The sequence below is a fragment of the Argentina silus genome (genome assembly GCF_951799395.1).
Source record: "Argentina silus genome assembly, chromosome: 11".
NCBI lineage: Eukaryota > Metazoa > Chordata > Actinopteri > Argentiniformes > Argentinidae > Argentina > Argentina silus.
In genome coordinates, this window is record NC_139665.1 from 16,592,487 (window position 1) to 16,610,992 (window position 18,506).

At 42.9% G+C, this 18,506-nt stretch overlaps 1 protein-coding gene across 1 annotated transcript; it reads right to left on the minus strand.

Annotated features, from left to right (window-relative positions):
• Positions 1-13,587: 13,587 nt before the first annotated feature.
• Positions 13,588-15,776, minus strand: LOC310811606 (trypsin-3-like; the record flags this gene model as incomplete). Its single annotated transcript, XM_083679819.1, has 5 exons — positions 13,588-13,737; positions 14,010-14,146; positions 14,795-15,048; positions 15,411-15,573; positions 15,737-15,776. 5 exons carry the CDS (start codon positions 15,774-15,776, stop codon positions 13,588-13,590), a joined length of 744 nt encoding a protein of 247 aa, XP_083535945.1.
• Positions 15,777-18,506: the final 2,730 nt, after the last annotated feature.

An 18,506-nucleotide genomic window follows, 5' to 3' on the forward strand; every position in this document is an offset into this window, starting at 1 on the left:
ATTAAAGCGTCAAGGGCTATTTAGGAGTCTAGACTGAATGATACTTTGATGTGAAAGTGGCGTAAACAAACACCTGGCAGTTGAGTGCTATTGAACCTACTCTCCATCTCCCTCAAGGCTCAAGGCTCCTCAGCACTCCACATGGGTTCCAATCAGACAGGCCAACCATAGTGAGGTCACCAGAGAATTGGAATCGACGTAAATACAACGCATCCAAGCAAGCGTGGGGTTGAGTGAGAGCAAAGCTTTTGTTAACAAAAAAACATTCAACAGCATGCAGCTGAGCAGACCTTCAAACATTATATGTATTTAATTTAGCTCAGTTGAGTCTCTGTACTCATACACATGTACACTCTGTACACATTTGGCCATTCATCTCAGTTAGAGAGAGAGGGACACACAGAGAGACAGAGAGAGAGAGACATACCTTGGGCAGTGATGTAGAACCTCACTCAGATCAGGCAGTCTGTCCATAGAGGCATGAGAGGCTGTGTCATGTCTGCCTCTCCGCCCCCCCCCCCCCCCACACACACACACACACACCCCCTTCTCTCTCTCTCTCTCTCAACCCCCCCTCCCCGTCTGTCCCCTGGAGCAATGTTCTATCCTCTAGCCTCTCTGTCTTGCCTCCGTGTCTCTGATGCACTGTGACGTTTGTTACCCAGGGGTCTCTGCATGCCGGTACCGCCACCCTAGAGCCATGGTCAGGGGCTGGCGGAAGAGCGGAGGCGCTGCTGTCAGTGACATCATCAATCACTCCGTCCTATTACCCACGTCTCACCTCCCTTCACTGTCTGACACTCCTCTCACTGTCAAACACACACGTATGCGCGCGCGCGCGCGCACACACACACACACACACACACACACACACACACACACACACACACACACACACACACACACACACACACACACACACACACACACACACACACACACACTCCTGAGCAAATAAACACATCCACCTCATTGCCACTAACGGCACACACAAAAGAAAACACACTGGAATGAACATCTAAACTGCCACAAACTGCTTCACGAGCACTAATCACTTGAAAAATCGTGTGACTCAATGTGACTTCCCTGCCAAAAGAAATGTAACATACACATATATATATATATATATATATATATATATATATATATATATGTTAATAATAGCTTAATTTGCATGAAGTACGAGACTCTGCATGCATGGCCTACATCTATGCAGTGGAGAAATGTGCTCTTCATTCAGCAAGCAAGTGTGAGTTTCAGAGTGTGTAAAATCCCCCATCTGCCAGAAGAAGGAACATCAGTTTACCTGAGGGTCTATCTTTTGTGTCTGTCACTCACAATACATCAACCAATCACGATGGGAGATAGTGGGGGGTTACAGAAAAGGAGTGAATCACAGCTGTGGATTACTTCACTCAGGAACACAGACAGCTCATATGCCCTACAGCCCATTATGGAACAAACCTTATAAATCATACATGACCAGCAGCACCAGGCACACTATGCACTGCACTGCATTAATAACAAGCATGCAACGCACAGGGAGAGACACACAAGCACACACACACGCACTGGCACACACACACACACAGACACACACAGACACACACACACACACACACACACACATACACACACACACACACACACACACACACACACACACACACACACACACACAGTCTCTGTATCTTTCCCGGTTTCACCCAACCCCCAGCACCTCAGGGATTGAACTTCATGTGCTGAAGAAAGAGAGAGAGAGACAGAGAGAGAGAGAGAGAGAGAGAGAGAGAGAGAAAGAGAAAGAGAGAGAACAAGGATATAGTAGGAATAACAATGAGAAAAGAAAGATAGAGAGAGTATAAAGATAAAGGGATAAACATTTTAGAGGAGAGAAAATGTAAATAGAGGGGGTGGAGACAAAGAGCAGAGAATGAGTGAAAAAAAAAAAAGGAAAAAGTAAGACAGAGAAACAGGAGTGAGTGAAGGACACAGAGTGAGATATACTGTAGACTACTCATGAAAGAGAGAGGGGCAAGAAAGAGGGGGAAAAGAGAAGGAGAAAGAGCGAGAGGGAGGGTGGGAGGGCGCGTGCTAAAATAAGAGGCAGGCTCTTGTCAGCGCTGTGACCTACTCACGCAGGACTGAGGAATTCTCCCCGTCGACCAGGACACATTCCTCCGGTCCACAGACATTAACCCACGCCATGCCGCCATGTTGGACTGCTGGAGCAGGTTACACACACGGGCCTCGCTGACACCGTGCTGCCCCGCCAACATGTACTCCACCAAACACTAACCATAACCAGCTTAATTAGTACTCTACAAACCTGACCTGTCTCCTAAGCCAAGTACTTGAACTGCACATGATTTTGTTTTCCTGGTACACTTGAACCAATGTAATAGTCCCCAAAAAACCAAGCACAACTCAATTACTCTCAAGTATTTGACATACAGTCTACATTTCACCCAGGTCTGGTACAGTACACACGCTAAACTAACTTGCACTGCAGTGTATACCTGTCAAATAACAACATGTACACCACATGTATCTGATATGTATCTGATAAACCACCGCTGAAAAAACTAAACCGACACTGCATTCAAACACCTCAGTTGACATGAAGTCTTGGGCATTCAGAACAGTTGGAGCGAGTCTTTCTACAAATCTCTACACAAACACACTAAACAAGAACGGACCTATCGGGCAGGTTACGTACAGTACAGAACACAGCATTAACCAAGTGAATCATTGAGCTGAGCCGCAGGCAACCCACCGTGCGTGTGTGTGCATATGGTGCTGCAAAAACACATTGTGACAATATCAGGATATGAAGTGCCCTATTGTGCTGCCTGGGCAGAATGCACAGTAGCTCTTATTCTCCTGCTAGGGGTGGGGCCATGACATCAACACAAAGACTAAAATGTAACGTAAAGCTTCTCAAAAGCTAGGCGAAAGCTAAGCCACAAGATCTTCTTTATAACCCCTCTGCTTTCCCCACAAGGCCCAGCCATTCTCTTTCTACAATACTGGGGGATCAGGGCGTGATTAAATGGCAACCACACCACGTGTATCTTATTTGGAGCTTAGGTGAAAAGCCAAACTTGCAACCCCATGGTACAACATTCAAATACAACATGATAAAACCTACTGTACACCTCTAACTCTGTAAAAACCAAATGATCGGTGTGCTTTTACATACTTTAGCTTTAGGATCAGTGTGTTTTTTATATACCGTGGCTACGATGGAACACTGTCCTTAAAGTGAATCATAATGGGATGACTCAGGGAGTAATTCAATTGCGCTGGTGGGAAATCAATGTTTCGACCTGTTCGGCTGACCAAGTTCTCCTCACTCACTGGGTGTTTGAAGAAAGAAAGCTGACCAATAGGGTACCTAGTTCTACACACATTCTGATCACATAAAATACGCCTAAATAAAATATGATGAATGATCTGTAGTTCAGTGTGGATTATCTTTACGATAGAAATGTAAACGTCTTCTCACCTGTACATTTCACGTCTCAGATTGAGAGGGAGTGGCCATGTTCGGCAGGTGAAGTCTGAAAAAGAGAAAAGGATATCCTGTCCGTAAGTTTTGACGTCATCAGATGTTTGTCATGTTTTAATTAACCCTAACCCTAACCCTAACCCGAACCCTAACCGCTCTATTGTGTCACTGTAACCATCCGGTTTTCATTCTCTTTTTCTTTAAGAGCGGTATGCCTTCTCTATATTTGTATTTTTTCTTGCCTGTTTATGCAATCTATTGTTTCATCGTTCCACCTGTGTGTTTCCCAGTCTGTACTGTATGTCTACCTATGTATGCCTTTCATATGTACTGCATGTCCAACTTTATGTCCGCAGATCTGTCTGTCTATTATTCTATAGATATATTATTTCTACCCTTTAGAGAAACAATCTCACTGGAGGTTTCAAAAATATGCCAGCAGTTTATCATTAACTATTTTCTCAAAACGAAAAGCATCAAGGTCAACTTCATAGATCTATTGCCGGTCTGCATGGGAATTCCTGACGTCTGTATGATCAGTTAATGTGTGCTGCGGTGGAATTTCATCTATTATGGATGAAGAACACAATATATGTGTCGAACAATGGAACTGGCAGAAGAACGCCGGGATTCTAGAACCATGATATACTAAGAGATGGAGATGATGGAGCCAAAGAACAAAGCCACACAGTATGCAACATATTTGTTCTATTCCATAACACGGTGGGCATATTACATGAGCTGGGGATGCCAATGTCTAGGCCTATATCCTGAAAATATAAATTTTTAACCAAATTCCCCACATCAGTACAGTATGCTGTAACGTCCACTGTATGATTTCATGGAATTAATAAAATCAGATTTTTTGTTGCTAGCTGAGTAGGCTATTCTACAACATTCTGATCTTATGTCACCCTCGTCTGAGGCATAGGCATATTGAATCCCTGTGTCCTCCAACTGAAATCACAGGTATCTACGAGTGTCGATCAGGCCATTGAGTCCGTCCATGCGATGAGCAGACCCATATACTGTAGGCCTAGTTCCCTACCACTGATCACGAGCCTACACCCCCACCAGGCTGAGCCGCCGTCAGTGTTACGTAAGATTACATAACACCGGGTCTGTCGGTCTGAGTAATATTTCATAACACTGGGGACCCAATACACTGGCTTTACCATCGGCTCTCTTCAGGACTGAAATCAAAGCAGTTCGTTGAGGGAAATCTCAGGAGATTTGACTCTGGTGGATTTGAATCAAACAGGCGTATTGCATTGCGTTGGGGATTTATTTTTCTCCTTCCGCTGCCTCATCTGTTGTTGAAAACCAGACGTCTGCCTCACACGAACTTTGACATCAAAGAGTTTCCCCCCTTCTCTCTTTGAACGGCATAAGGGAGGTCATGGAGGGGTCAAGGCTGGGATGCCACTAAACAAAGGACCATATCCCGCAATGTATCACTAGACTTTAAACATGTTCACCGAATAAATGAAATTACTAATACCGTGAATTAATCAAATCATTATATCACGTAAAGTAATCCCACGGCTAACTTCTCAAAATGAGAAGTCACAGTATTGTCACTCACTTACTAAAGTCCAAAGTCGTAGCGAGGTGTCTAAGATCTGAGGGGCGCACGTGTCCTTGACGCATAGCTGCAGAATACTTTTGAACAAAAGAGCAAGGAACATGGCAATAACGTAGCAGTACAAGAAGGTACATTTAGATAGGCAACACTTCATTTAGACAGACAACTGCTTACACTGCTGTAATAATAGGATCACTTATACTATTCACAGCCATTGGGACAGTATTGTGCACCGGTTTTGAAAAAAAACAAGATGCCGGAATATAGCACACCGTTCTGGTCAGTGCAATTCCAAAAGCGGTTGAAAGCTCATTTCTTTACATACACACACACACACACACACACACACACACACACACACACACACACACACACATCATGACATACACAAAGATGCATGTACACCACTGGCAACTGTAGAAACGGTAGACAAATCTCAGCCATAGATACAGATTGTGCACAAAGGCAGAGCGAGATACAGCGATATCAGGGAGATAAGGGGAACCTTTATAAATCACACACAGAATAGGGAGGCACATAACACAGGGAGGAAAGGGAAAGGAAACAGGGAAGGTATCTGAGGCTGATATTGTAGCCGGAGAGAAAGGACATTTATGTACTGGACATACAGTCAGACAGATTACCGGCTGGGTACTGGACATACAGATCTGGCCCTTTTCTAACCGACAACAACATATCAGATAATGAGACGTGTCATTGCCTAACATGATATAACATGTAGGGTTCCAGTCATTTACTATCTCTCTATCTTCACACTAGCGTAATGTTGCTATAGCACTGTGTAGAATTCATACCAAGCCTATCGCTTTCTCTCTGCCAGCCATATCACCACATCAAACGATACGCATTGCCCAAAAAGTTTAGATAAGATCATTTCACAAATGTAGTCTATCCGAATAGTGTGCGGAAACAGTCATCAATTTACCAAAATGTATGGATGACACCGAACCACATCTCGATTTGTAGGGATTGTCTTTACATAGGCAGACAGGCAGATCAAGGGGTACCCGGATGAACGGATGGAAGACGGGATAAAAGTTGGAAAAAGATGGGAGGAGCGTATAACGGAAAGAGAGAAGGGGCGACCCCATAACTCTATCTACCACCACCCCATATTGTAACCCTAAAAAGGAACAAACCTGGGTCCCATCAGTTATGCAGCCCCCATGCCCTTCATCAATCTGTTACATTTTATAAACTCACAACATCACTGCAGCATAATTTTGATACACGGCATCAATATACAACGGGAATGAAATATGATCGGCCCAACCCCACGCATGCGTAGGGAATCAAATAAGAGTAACCCACCGGCACCCCTCACTCCAACCCCCCCACCCCCCGCCCCACACACCCCCCACACCCATACTCCTCCCTCTCCCTCTCTCTCCTCTGGCTACCCATGTCTGGGCCCCTAAAACTGGATGCTCTGATGCAGTCCCCCCCCCCCACACACACACCCCCCCCCCTTCTAAAAAAAAACACATCTAAAGGTGTGACTAAGGGTAATCCTACAGGGAGAGGCACTGAGGACAGCATACAAGATATAACACACATTACAGAACAGCAGAGGTGGGGAGAGAGGGAGAGAGGGAGAAATGGAGAGAAAGGATAGACGGCCAGGATGGGGGGATTAGGATCCTAGGGAACACATTTTTCAAACAAAAAGAAAAGAGTTGGAAAAATGGAGTGGGGCATGGGGAGGGCGGGAGAAAGGAGAATCTGAGAGAATGAAAGAGAGAAAGGATGAGTGTATGGTGAGGAAAATGGATATGTACAGATACTCACAGGCGAGGGGCAGAGAGGGAGGTTGAAGGAATGATTAAAAATGACGAAAAAGTGAAAGTACAAAAAAACACAAAAGCAAACAGAAAGCATCAGCCCACTTTTGGAGATGAATCCAGTTCCTTCTCTTTTTCTCTTTCTCTTTTTTTTCCCCCTTTTCCCGCGATTTTGGCAATTCCTATACAGCCGTCCCTCCTTCCTTCTCTCACCCCTACGGTTCCCCCTTCTCTCTCTCTCCCGTTTTTCTTGCTGGTGCCGGTACATTCTCTCCTACCTCTCTCTCTCTCTCTTTCGCTCTGCCACAGAACATGCTCTCCATTTTCTCATTATTTTTTCTGCTGTCCCCTTCATCTGTCCATTCAGCGACCGTTCTCTTCCTTTCTTCATCCCCCTCTTCCAGATTCGACATGTGGAAAAATGAGAGGATATGCACCAAGTTCAGAATTGAAGTTAGCGGGCGACAAAAATGTGAAGAAAAAAAAAAACGGTATTAAAAGCAAAGAAAGTACAGGGAGGAGTAAATGCAAAAATTGATTGGGAGCATGCAATCTGATGCAGGGACAATCCAGGGCCTGTGTTTTCAGGGGCGTTCTGCAGAGAAGGGCTATAGCAGGTCTCCTCTCTCTGTAGCCTACATGAGGGAAAAACCAAAAGCAAGCAATGCAAATAAAAAATGCAACAAAAAAAAACAGAGCACTTAGCTTGCTGCGGTCTCTGGCGAAAGTGGATATGAAGCGCGTGTGAGACAAGGAGTCAGTCCGTGTGTGTGGTGTGTGAAGAGGTGGGAGGGGAGAGAAGGGAGAGCTAGCAGGAGAGAGACTGGGGGTTCATGGAGAAATATCCAGGAGGGAGGGAAGAGGAGGAGTGTGTCGGTGGGGAGAGGGAAGGGGAGGGGGCTGGAATACATTTTTTTCCTCACTCTCCTGGCGTTCGATTTTTGTACTTTAATTTTTCTCCTCATTCCTTGGCTAATACCTTCTCTCTAAAAGAGAGAGAGAGAAAGAGAGAAAGAGAGAGAGAAAAAGCGAGAACGCTTTGTCTCCAGCTTCTCTTTGCCTCCCTTTCTCGTTGTTTCCTTTCTGCTCTCTCTCCCTTTTATTCAGTCCATTTTCTACACGTGCACTTGAACTCTAAATCCTGTCTGCCTCCCCTCCCCTTTCCCTCTTTCTTGCTCTCTCTCTCTCCCTCTGTCTGTGTGTCTCTGCCTGTCTCTCTCTCCCTCTGTCTGTGTGTCTCTGCCTGTCTCTCTCTCCCTCTGTCTGTGTGTCTCTGCCTGTCTCTCTCTTCGAGACAGAGGCTTGAAATAGTGCTTGCAGGCTAAAAGCAAGAGAGTGGGAGGGAGAGAAAAGGAGAGGGCGAGGGGGACAAAAAGGGGAGAGAGATGTAGAGAGGGGGGAGGGGAAGAGGCTTAGAAGGGCTGATTCAGAGCTGAGGGTGGCTGTGTGTGCGTGAATGTGTGTGCGTGCCTGCCTGCCTGCCTGCGTGTGTGTGTACTTTTAAAAATAATCAGATTCGTCTTTGTTACTTAATACTGTGGATCTTAAATTCGATTAGATGTTTTGTACACACTGGTAAGCCAGAGGCAATGGCACATAAAGAAGAAACAGGATCTTATTATGGGGGAGGAAATCATCAAAACAGTAAAAAGAGCTGAAACTTCAGGATTCCAAACATTTTCTCATGGAAAACTGCATGGATAGTACTCTGTAACAACTGTAAAACAACATAAACAATAAACATTGACTAAAATGCTTATTTTCATCTGCATAATAATGATCATAACCATCATCATGCATCATGATTCATTTATGCCATTGTCATCTAATCTATTTGTTTAATTCCAGTGAAATGTATAGTTTCTCCTGTGGATTTGTCTTTGGCAACACCTTGTTGTAATCCATATGCTTGTCTTTGCCATGTCTGGTTCTGCAGTCAGACGTCCTATGTATTTATGTGTGTTTAAGTAGGTATTAAGTTAAACAAACATATGTTACCTCAGCAAGCAATGACACAGAGTATTCACAACCAAAGCAGAGCAAAGCGAACAAGCTATACTCTATAGATTAAGCCTAATCCATCACTAATCACGACTGAAAGTTTATTTAGTACTATAACTAAGTGCAAACTATAAGCACCAAAACAAACAAAGGCTGTTTATCAAGACAATTGTCTTATCTATGTGCTCTCTGACTATGACTACAACTCCTGCAAAAGTATAATGATGCATTCATACAAAATGTGTTTATTGAGCCTTTTCTTTTATGAAAACCAGTTTTGTATTGGAGTAATAAAAGGCATTTATGGATAATTTAGGCTACAGTTTACTTTAGTTTAGGCCTAACTGCTATTCTAACTTTATGTTGCCACAGAAGCGTAATACAAACATAAAACTAAAGGAAAAGAACAAAAACATGTCTGACTGAAGATACATAATATTACTAGCATATTATAACAGTTATTATAACAGTATATTACTAACAGTAAATTACAGACATTGACAGTAGAGGAATGTATAACAGACAATAGGCCATGTTCAGTACCGTCTCCCTAAACCAGTCCCACCCCATATTTCACCACAAAACAATGAAGTGAAGACACACGAATGTCACTCAGCCCTCTCTAGCTATGTTCATACTGTAAGCCCCTGGCAACTATGCATTGTTGTCTTGACCGCAACTAGCTATTTCCATTACCAATAAATTCCACAATGCTTTATTTCATACTAACAAAGCACAAGGTTTATACCTTTTGAACAGCCCCAGACATCAACGCAGGTACAGTATGCACGGTAAAGCTGAATTCAGGTAGGCCTACAGCCGGTACAGTGAGTTGTCGTGGGAGATGGAGGGCAGGTCACAAGAGGTCAAGGGAGGCGCGTGCTAAATTCTCTGTCACCTTGGTTAAGGAGCCGTCCCTCCCTCCCTACAGCTAAAGCCTAACCACATTTCCACCAGAGGTGAACGATTCCATTAGAAACACTTCACTGCTAATACAGATAAAGTAGCCCCCTTGTCCAAGGACAACCTGCACCTGCGAGCCAGATAAATTCCCCTTGGGGACACCCATGAGCATAGGAGAAGCTCAACTTCTACCAATCTATATGTAACAAAACGAGAAAATCTATATATTTGAGAATGTGTGGGAAGCCGCTTCTCTGAGTTGTTCAAACTAAGTGACACATCTGCCACCAGAAATCCATTCCGCCGCACTGTCAATCATCCAGTGCTGGCAAGTCTGATGATGCACAATGTCACTCAGCACTGATCTAAGGCCATATGAAATGTACTGTAAGTATACCTGTTTAAGGTTATGGTGGGAGTATGAGCTTGCTGATCCTCCATATGTTTCGAGGTCTATCTGGTTGGTATCGATATTCTCCCAAGAGGCACTAAAGCACAGTTCATAGGTATTTTGGGAGGAGTGGTAGCTGAGGAAAAGAAGGGGAGAGAAGATGCATATTCTAGGAACATGCTTGCCCTCTACTGGTATAACATCACATCACATCCCTTAAAAATAAATATTCAGGGTCGCTTAGTGGCGTAGCACACTAATGCGCATACCACATAATCGCAAGGTTCCTGGTTTGATTCCGACCCTCGACATATCTTGCATGTCATTCGTCCTCTCTCTCACCCATCCTTCCTGTCAATCACTCTACTGTCTATATCCCAATAAAAGCAGAAATGCCCTAAAAAGATTTTATATATATATATATATATATATATATATATATATATATATATATATATAAAGATATTCATCCTCTTTCCTTATCTCTCTAGCAGCAAGTGTAAACAATGAATACTCCTACAAGCATGTATATGTTATGATGATGTCAGCAGAACAGATGCCAGGTACAAATACAAATATGCAAGATACATCCATATAATCATAAATAGTTTAGCATATTTGTTAGCAGAAGCCTACCGTTTCTCCCTATACGAGACTACGCCCCCTCCCTACACTACACTTTTTTTTTTTTGGGGGGGGGGGGGGGGGGGGGGGGGGGTTAGGGTTAGGGTTTGGGGGGGTATAGTAAATGTGTTGGTTGTCATTCAGATACTTCCTTTTGAACAGTTCCCCCAAAACGTTTTTAACCCTAACCCAAAAAAGCAAATGAAGACGTTTCTTTAGACTAATAAGCCAGCCCATTATATTACTGTATTCAATCATTTGTATTTATTTAGTTAAATGTCTACATTGTAGGCATACACAGTTATTTCTATAATGTCTTGGAAGGGGAGGGGGGGGGGGGGGGGGTTGCAGGTGTGGGGGGCCTCGACATGTTTTGCTTAGAGGCCCATAATAGGTTGAGCCACTCCAACTGAGGGCGGTCTAAAAAAAAAACACAAACATATTTTATGTGTGCTACACTCACCGTGTGAGCTGAGCTGTAATCATAACCCTTTCGACCACACTGGACACGATAGTACACATGGTATTTGTAATTTTAGGTCGTCAATTGAGTAGAAATAACAAATTAATTACAATAAAAAAATGTGTAGCCATTGCATTGCATATGATGTGATGTGTACAGTGGGCCTACTAGTGCAGTGTTTTTATCACGGAATATTCCATATCTTTGAATGCTCTGCATCAACTATAGCTTACCCTCCTCCGTCAGAATAATGCCGCAGTTCGGCACGTTCCGCTGCTTGCAGCCTCCTCCTCCTCCTCCTCAGTTATTTGTATGCAGAATCAGTGGTCTCTTTTGTGTCTCTGTCTCACAAGCATTTTCAATTTGACATGCTAGATGCCAGGTGTCACGGTGAAAGACGTCAACCAGCAGGAGTTTGTCCGCGCGCTGTCTAGCTTTCTCAAAAAGTAAGCTGCTGAGCTTCGCTATTATTAGCCGGATAGCATCCTCCGATGCAAGTGCTATGGACAGATAAGGGTCGGAGACTTTGTCATGTATCGAAATAAAAATGACCCCGCCAAGAGACACAGTTTGTATTAAAATCCTTCTTTCACTCTCTTTGATTATGGTTCATCGGGTGGTTTTACGGGCATCAAGCTTGCCAAATGTCCATTGCAAAGTAATTTAAGAGTGAACTAAGGGAGTTAGCGAGCTAACTTTGCCCAAATCCCGAGTTGGAGCTAAAGTTAGCTCGCTAACTCCTTTAGTATACCCCTCGAGTAGTTTAACAAAAAAAAGTGTTTATATTTATGTATTGCAAGGCACATTTGGCAAACAAACGTCACTCATGATCATAATTGCTGCTTTTTCGTACAGTAGCATGATATATCCTAGCATGTAGCGTATATTTGAAAGTTTATTACATTGAGAAAAAAAAAATCACCTGATGAATTGATGCTCATTACCAATTGAATCAACATGAAAATGCCTAATTTTCTGTATAGGCTGATGGTTATATGATTGCTGTATTATAATTTCTGTTAGGTCTGGCAAATTAAAAGTTCCAGAATGGGTGGACACTGATACCATTCCCTATTCCATTCCATGCATTACAATGAGCCCGTCCTCCGATTTCTACCTCCACTAGCCTCCACTGCCAGTGATCTTCTCTCAGTTTGTCTCTTCTGTATACGGATTTACATACTTTAGGCGTTCTTTTCTTTAACTACAGGTTGCTTCAGCAAACAAGAAGCAGTGAAGTTTATGAGACGTTCGATGAAAGAGTAGAATCAATTGTTGTTTCATGTTTTCCGTCTCCTGTTTTGCCAGCAGCATGTTTTCCTGCTAAAGGCATGCAAGGAAACAAGAAATTAGTTGCATATCTCAATGACGTGTATGCTTTGAATGGCTCAGCTCCGGTATTATTATGACTTTAGAAACCGCACTCAGTTCATTTCATAAAGATGTAATTTCAATAATTCAATAAAAACCCATTCAAGAAACATTCAGTGGCTCTTGAATTCCCCCCACTGTATGTGGTTGAATTTCAATATGAATTCTATGCTCTTCAGTATCTAAGCATAAAGCCATTAAGGCTGTGAAGGTCTGTACTATAATATTGCCAGCACTCTCAAATATAGAAAAATAAGAAAATCTATATTTGAGAGGGCTGGTCGTATTATTTAATTATTCGAACAACCTTGAGCTATACAGCACTGAAAGACACATTAGTCAGAACGTTTTTGAGAGTTCAGCACGCCTTTTCCTTATTTTTGACTGTACTATACAGTACCTGAGAGGACTGTCAAGAAAACATGCTGTACAGTTCTCTGATGAGAGGTCTCTTTGAGCATAGTAATGGAATTTCTGAAATAAGGAGATACTAACATTATCAGCTAAGAGGAGAACTATTGCCCTGTCAGCAACTGTTATGAAACCAAAAGATGAGAAAATGGGACACCCCCAGCAATGTCTGCTCACTCACTGCCTATCATGCTGTACCAGTTTATTGCAATCAGTTGTTTTCATGTTCATCTTCAATATACTGTAAGATCCATACGTCCATCCATACGATCCATAGTATATGTGTGTGTGTGTGTGTGTGTGTGTGTGTGTGTGTGTGTGTGTGTGTGTATATAGTTCCTTTGAGGTCGGAGGTCCTGGGTGTACTACTAACTCTGTTCGATGTATGGCCCAAATGCATATTATTGACCAGATGTGTGCAGCACATAAAAGTTTGATAAACTGATCGCTTGTCAGTGTGATCATTAGCCTGTGTGTGTGTGTGTGTGTGTGTGTGTGTGTGTGTGTGTGTGTGTGTGTGTGTGTTTAGTTGTTGTTTATGGTGTTGATGATCCAGCTATTGTACTGGCAGACACGGACATAGACGCTGGGGAAATTCTGCATGGCACAATCATAACCCCAGGACACCACACCCTGCAACTGTCCACTACACACCAGGGGGCCACCGGAGTCACCCTGATATACAGAGAAAAGGGGGATGAGATAAAGGTTAGAATTATAGCCAATACACTGTAGTCAGGTGAGGGAGTTAATGTTTAAGAATGATGATGTGAGAGAAATATAGATGGATGAATATTCACAAGTGAGAAAAACGGGATAGAAGATGTTATAGGGGAACAACAAGAATCACTTCCTATGATCAAAAGGGAAAGGCTGAGAGTGGTAGAGGTCAAACATTCCTACATCACCCCTCCACCCCTTTTTCTCAGTGGTTTAGCCGAACTAACCTGGCAGCTGCTGGCTCCTCCTTGCATGAACCCGGAGCATACCATGTTGTCAGTAAACAGATGGGGGTAGGCACTTTGGCAGATTCTGTGATCGATGATGGGCTGCCTCAGGCACTGCAGCCTATCAGGGTAGTTGTCTGAAAGGCAGATACACTAGTCACTGTGCTGTGTCAGACTCACAGTTTTAATTTAACATCACTGTATGTTGAAGTCCATGGTTACGTGTAGCCGAGTCAACTCAAGACAGCTTGTAATGTTATTCACACTCAACCACATAAAGCTTACATCACGTTTTATGACTATACCAGAGCTGCAGTCATTATTTGCGTCCCAATTCTCCACCCTCTTTCCCTGAAGTGTGAACTCCCCCACATTGATTCAAAAGCATAGGATTGCAGTAGGAGCCCAATGCTCTTTACACAAAACCTATCCTTTTTAAATATGGAGGAGTGCACAAGTGTACACATCATCTAGAAAAAGGGTGGAGAATTGTCAAAGCCCAACACCCCTCTAATTCCCTCTTAGTTGCACTCCCATGTTCTGTTGACTTCATGACAGTTTATAAACAGTCATTAACTTGTGCCAATATCAAATCCCACACCCTTCTAGCCCCCCCTAGCCCCATCACGGAACCCTAGCACAAGCCTCTCAAGAGTGGCATATACATATACTAGAGTCCTCCCCCTTTGCTGATGTCAAACCCCACATCACAAGACCTTAGCACAAGCCTCTCAGAGCCAGGCCGTTCCCCTCCTCAGTTCCCCTCCCAAGTCCCGCTGACTCACTTCCGTTTGTGATGGTGTTGCCCCAGCCGGACACCATGCAGTACTCGCCGGCCAGAGGGCAGCGGGAGGGCAGGGCCACTGTCTGGACGTAGTAGTTGAGGGTGGCAGGGCGGCTCAGCTTGATCAGCATGATGTCGTTGTCCAGGTTGTAGCTGTTGAAGTACGGGTGCCTGATCAGCAAGGCAGCGTCAATGAACTGCTCGGTGCCCGCGTTTACGCCGATGTTGTGCTCTCCCAGACGGACCTGGAGATGACTGGAGGGGTGAGGAGGTGTGTGTGTGTGTGTGTGTATGTGTGTGTGTGTGTGTGTGTGTGGGGGGGGGGGGGGGGGAGTTGTAAGAATTCCTTCATTATGAAACATTAATGAAAAGCAAAGTACATTGCTCACCCCCTGAATTATCAGCTTGTTATGTCTTACCGGGCTAATAAAGGTTGAGATCATTTCCAAACATTGTGAGATATTTGTTTTTACATATTTACACAACAACCATGCCTACTTGTATGATAATGATAAATTCCTTAAAGTTCCCCCTTGGAAAAATAAGGTTATATCCTATTCTACAGTAGCATCAGTGCACACAGTGCATCAGTTCACTAAAGCACATTCAACACTTACAACATGTAGCAGTGGGCAGCAGACACCACCCACTGGCTAGAGATGAGGGATCCACCACAGAAGTGGTAGCCAGCGTTCAGAGACACCTGGTAGGGTACAGAGTGACTGGGGCACTCGTACCCCCCGACAACCTTCTCACCGCTCTCCTCCACAGGGGCAGCGACTGAAACAAATGGTTTGGATACGGTGTGGAGTTCAATAATTACACTGTATAAAGATCATAGGAGCATATTCCATCCTTCAAGTATAACATAACATGAAAACAGTGTAAGTATGAGCATACACCAGTCGATATAGATATAGGTAGACTAGTTAGAGTCACTTACATGCTGCTCCAAGCACAGCCAAGAGAATCAGGACCTTCATGTCTGAGTTTGTACAGGTGACTCACACAACCAACATAAGGCCCTTTTATTTTCCATGTCACTCCATCTCCCTGCTATCTCCTTTTTGACAGGGTGTTTGTAAAGGAAAAAACATCTGGGAATAGGCCACATGTCTCCAGAAACCATGACATCGACCTACTACCTTATGCAATACAGTGCCCTTGATAAACATTGGAAAGAGGAAGAATTGTGTCGTAATTTAACTCCAACAGTTTGAAATCAAACAATTATGACAACCTCCCTGGTTATACAGTAGCTATAGGTACCTCTATCAGATGTGTTCTATTTGTTCAGTTGTTTTCAGCAGTTTTGTAAAATGTTGGAGGCTGAGGCCCCAGTGAGATAATATGTCCAGGGAGTTTGAGATTAGTGGAAAAAGTGCCTGTGTAGTAAGTCTGGATTTGTGTAACAACATGTAGACTGAGCCTGAATTTAAATTACTCCACAAGATATTGTGCAGTCAAAGACTGCTTCTATTGGATGTAAACATGAGGTCTGTATGCAAACATAAAACAATTTAAGTAAAAAAAGGACACAGGATAACACAGATTCAGATTTCTTAGGGTTTCTTCAGCTTAACTGTATCTGGGTTTCTTTATTCTTGGTTCCTAATAATGTAAACATGATTAAACATCAAGCCCCACCCTCTCCCTCGTTTCATACAAATTTATATTTCCAAAATGTGTGTCAACACAAACACGTTGGCATGGGCAGAAGTCTCACTTAATCAGATGAGATTCTGGGTTCTGAGATTACATTGACAATAAAACTGAGTCTGAAGTCTGGGCTCCTGGTAGGGTTTAGGAGGATCTTTCCACAAAGCTGTGTAGGAATCCATCAAAATCACTATAAGCCTTGATCACCTCATGACGGGCAGTACTGAAAGAGACAAGGGGCATCCACAAAATGTTTATCTTCTCGAGATCAAATGTCACTCCCTCTACTGACGTGCTGTATTTTAGTGACAAATAAGCAGCTTTTTCAAAAATGTATTATAACAAAAGACACACAATTAGGACAATGAACAAGCAAAACAATTAAAAGATTAAACAACCTTTACATCCATCTCTTGCTCTTATTCACTTGACAGTTATGAAGTACTCACTCAAAGCGATCTTTTCCAACAACATCGACTATTGTTTGAAAAGTTCGGTCCCAGGCATCCCAGAACGTTGCAGTCAGATCAGATGCCTGCCTTGCAATGCGGAAACCCTCCACTCCTAGGACAAGGGAACATATGTAACAAAAGGAAAGTTGCAATTCATATTTATTCATATTTGATTGGCAACTGTTTTTAGTAGGAGAAAAAATTGCACACACACACACACACATCTCAGCTCTCAGCATTCTTACCATAGTAGAGGACAATGCTAAGCACAGCAATATGTAGCACCAGCTTGTTCATTGTGAGATGTCTATGATGTCCAAGTAGTGGATTGTACTAACTCTGCTCGGTCTTCTTCACAGAAGAATGTGCAGTGCAGTGTAGTCGAACCTGATTATATGTGGACATGAGTAGTTTGGACCTCTTGGTTCAAATATCAAAGTGCACAACTGTTAGGTAAGCATCCATGTTTGTCTCGGTTCAGTATGTGTGCTGATTGTAAGTAATCGATGAAGCTCAACGAGCAGACATGACTGACACCTGATCAATGAACTTGAAAACAACTGCTTACCAAGTTCAAAATGTCCAAAAAACAGAGGCACTACTGTAAGTGCATTCTTCATTAATTGAGACCCATAATAAGCTGAGGTCTCTATGCACTTTATAAATGGACTATACTTGACAACCACAAGAAAATGCCACAGTATTTATTCAAACCTCTCAACATCTTTATTAAGCCAAGAACATCATAAATAAAAAAAGTGCGTAGAAAAAATTTAAACAGATTTAAAATTTGTGTATACAACTATGTACATACAAAGGTTCTCTTTGTGTCACGGTAACAGAGCCATGTTTATCACGCAGTTACAGATTTTAATTTTAAATATATTAAAACAATCCTACGCCAGTAACACACACTGCATTTAGTCAACACTCAGGAGAGACCCTACCAAACCCCCCCCAACTAAAACCCAAAACATGTAGATAGTGTCCTTTGTTGCATGCATAGGCCAGCTGAGTGTGGAAAGAGAGGGTTGCACGCGCACACACACACACGAGCCAGCACAGCACATGATGGAGACCAAACGTTATCCTCTTTCGATTATGTCATCGTGAGCCACTTGAGGTAGTTCACCCGCGAGAGACAGGGGAGAGGAGTGGTCACAGTCAGGTAAGTGGAGGGAAAAATAAACAGAGAAAAAAAAAACTAGGACGATAAAGGAAGACAAATCTAACAGAGGCTGCAGCCAGCTACTGTTAGCTTCATGTCCCTCTAGTGGGTAACACATCATATTCATTTATTTTCATTAGCATTTTGATTATTCATTTATTCCAATATACAATAATACATATGTAGGGTTTTAAAATGATAGGGAGGGGGCCACACCACAAAGCTCAACCCTCACAGGTCTTGAAAAGCATGAACAAAACTGCACAAACAATAATAAAGAAAAAACAAAAGAAAAGTGTATACCCAGCAGACTAAAAATGTTTTCATCATTTCTTAATTGCTTTCTAGGGCAAAGCTGCTTTAGGATAAATATTATATCCATTTTCACTGATCTAAGCATGACATTCTAATTTCAAGTACACGGAGAAATGAAA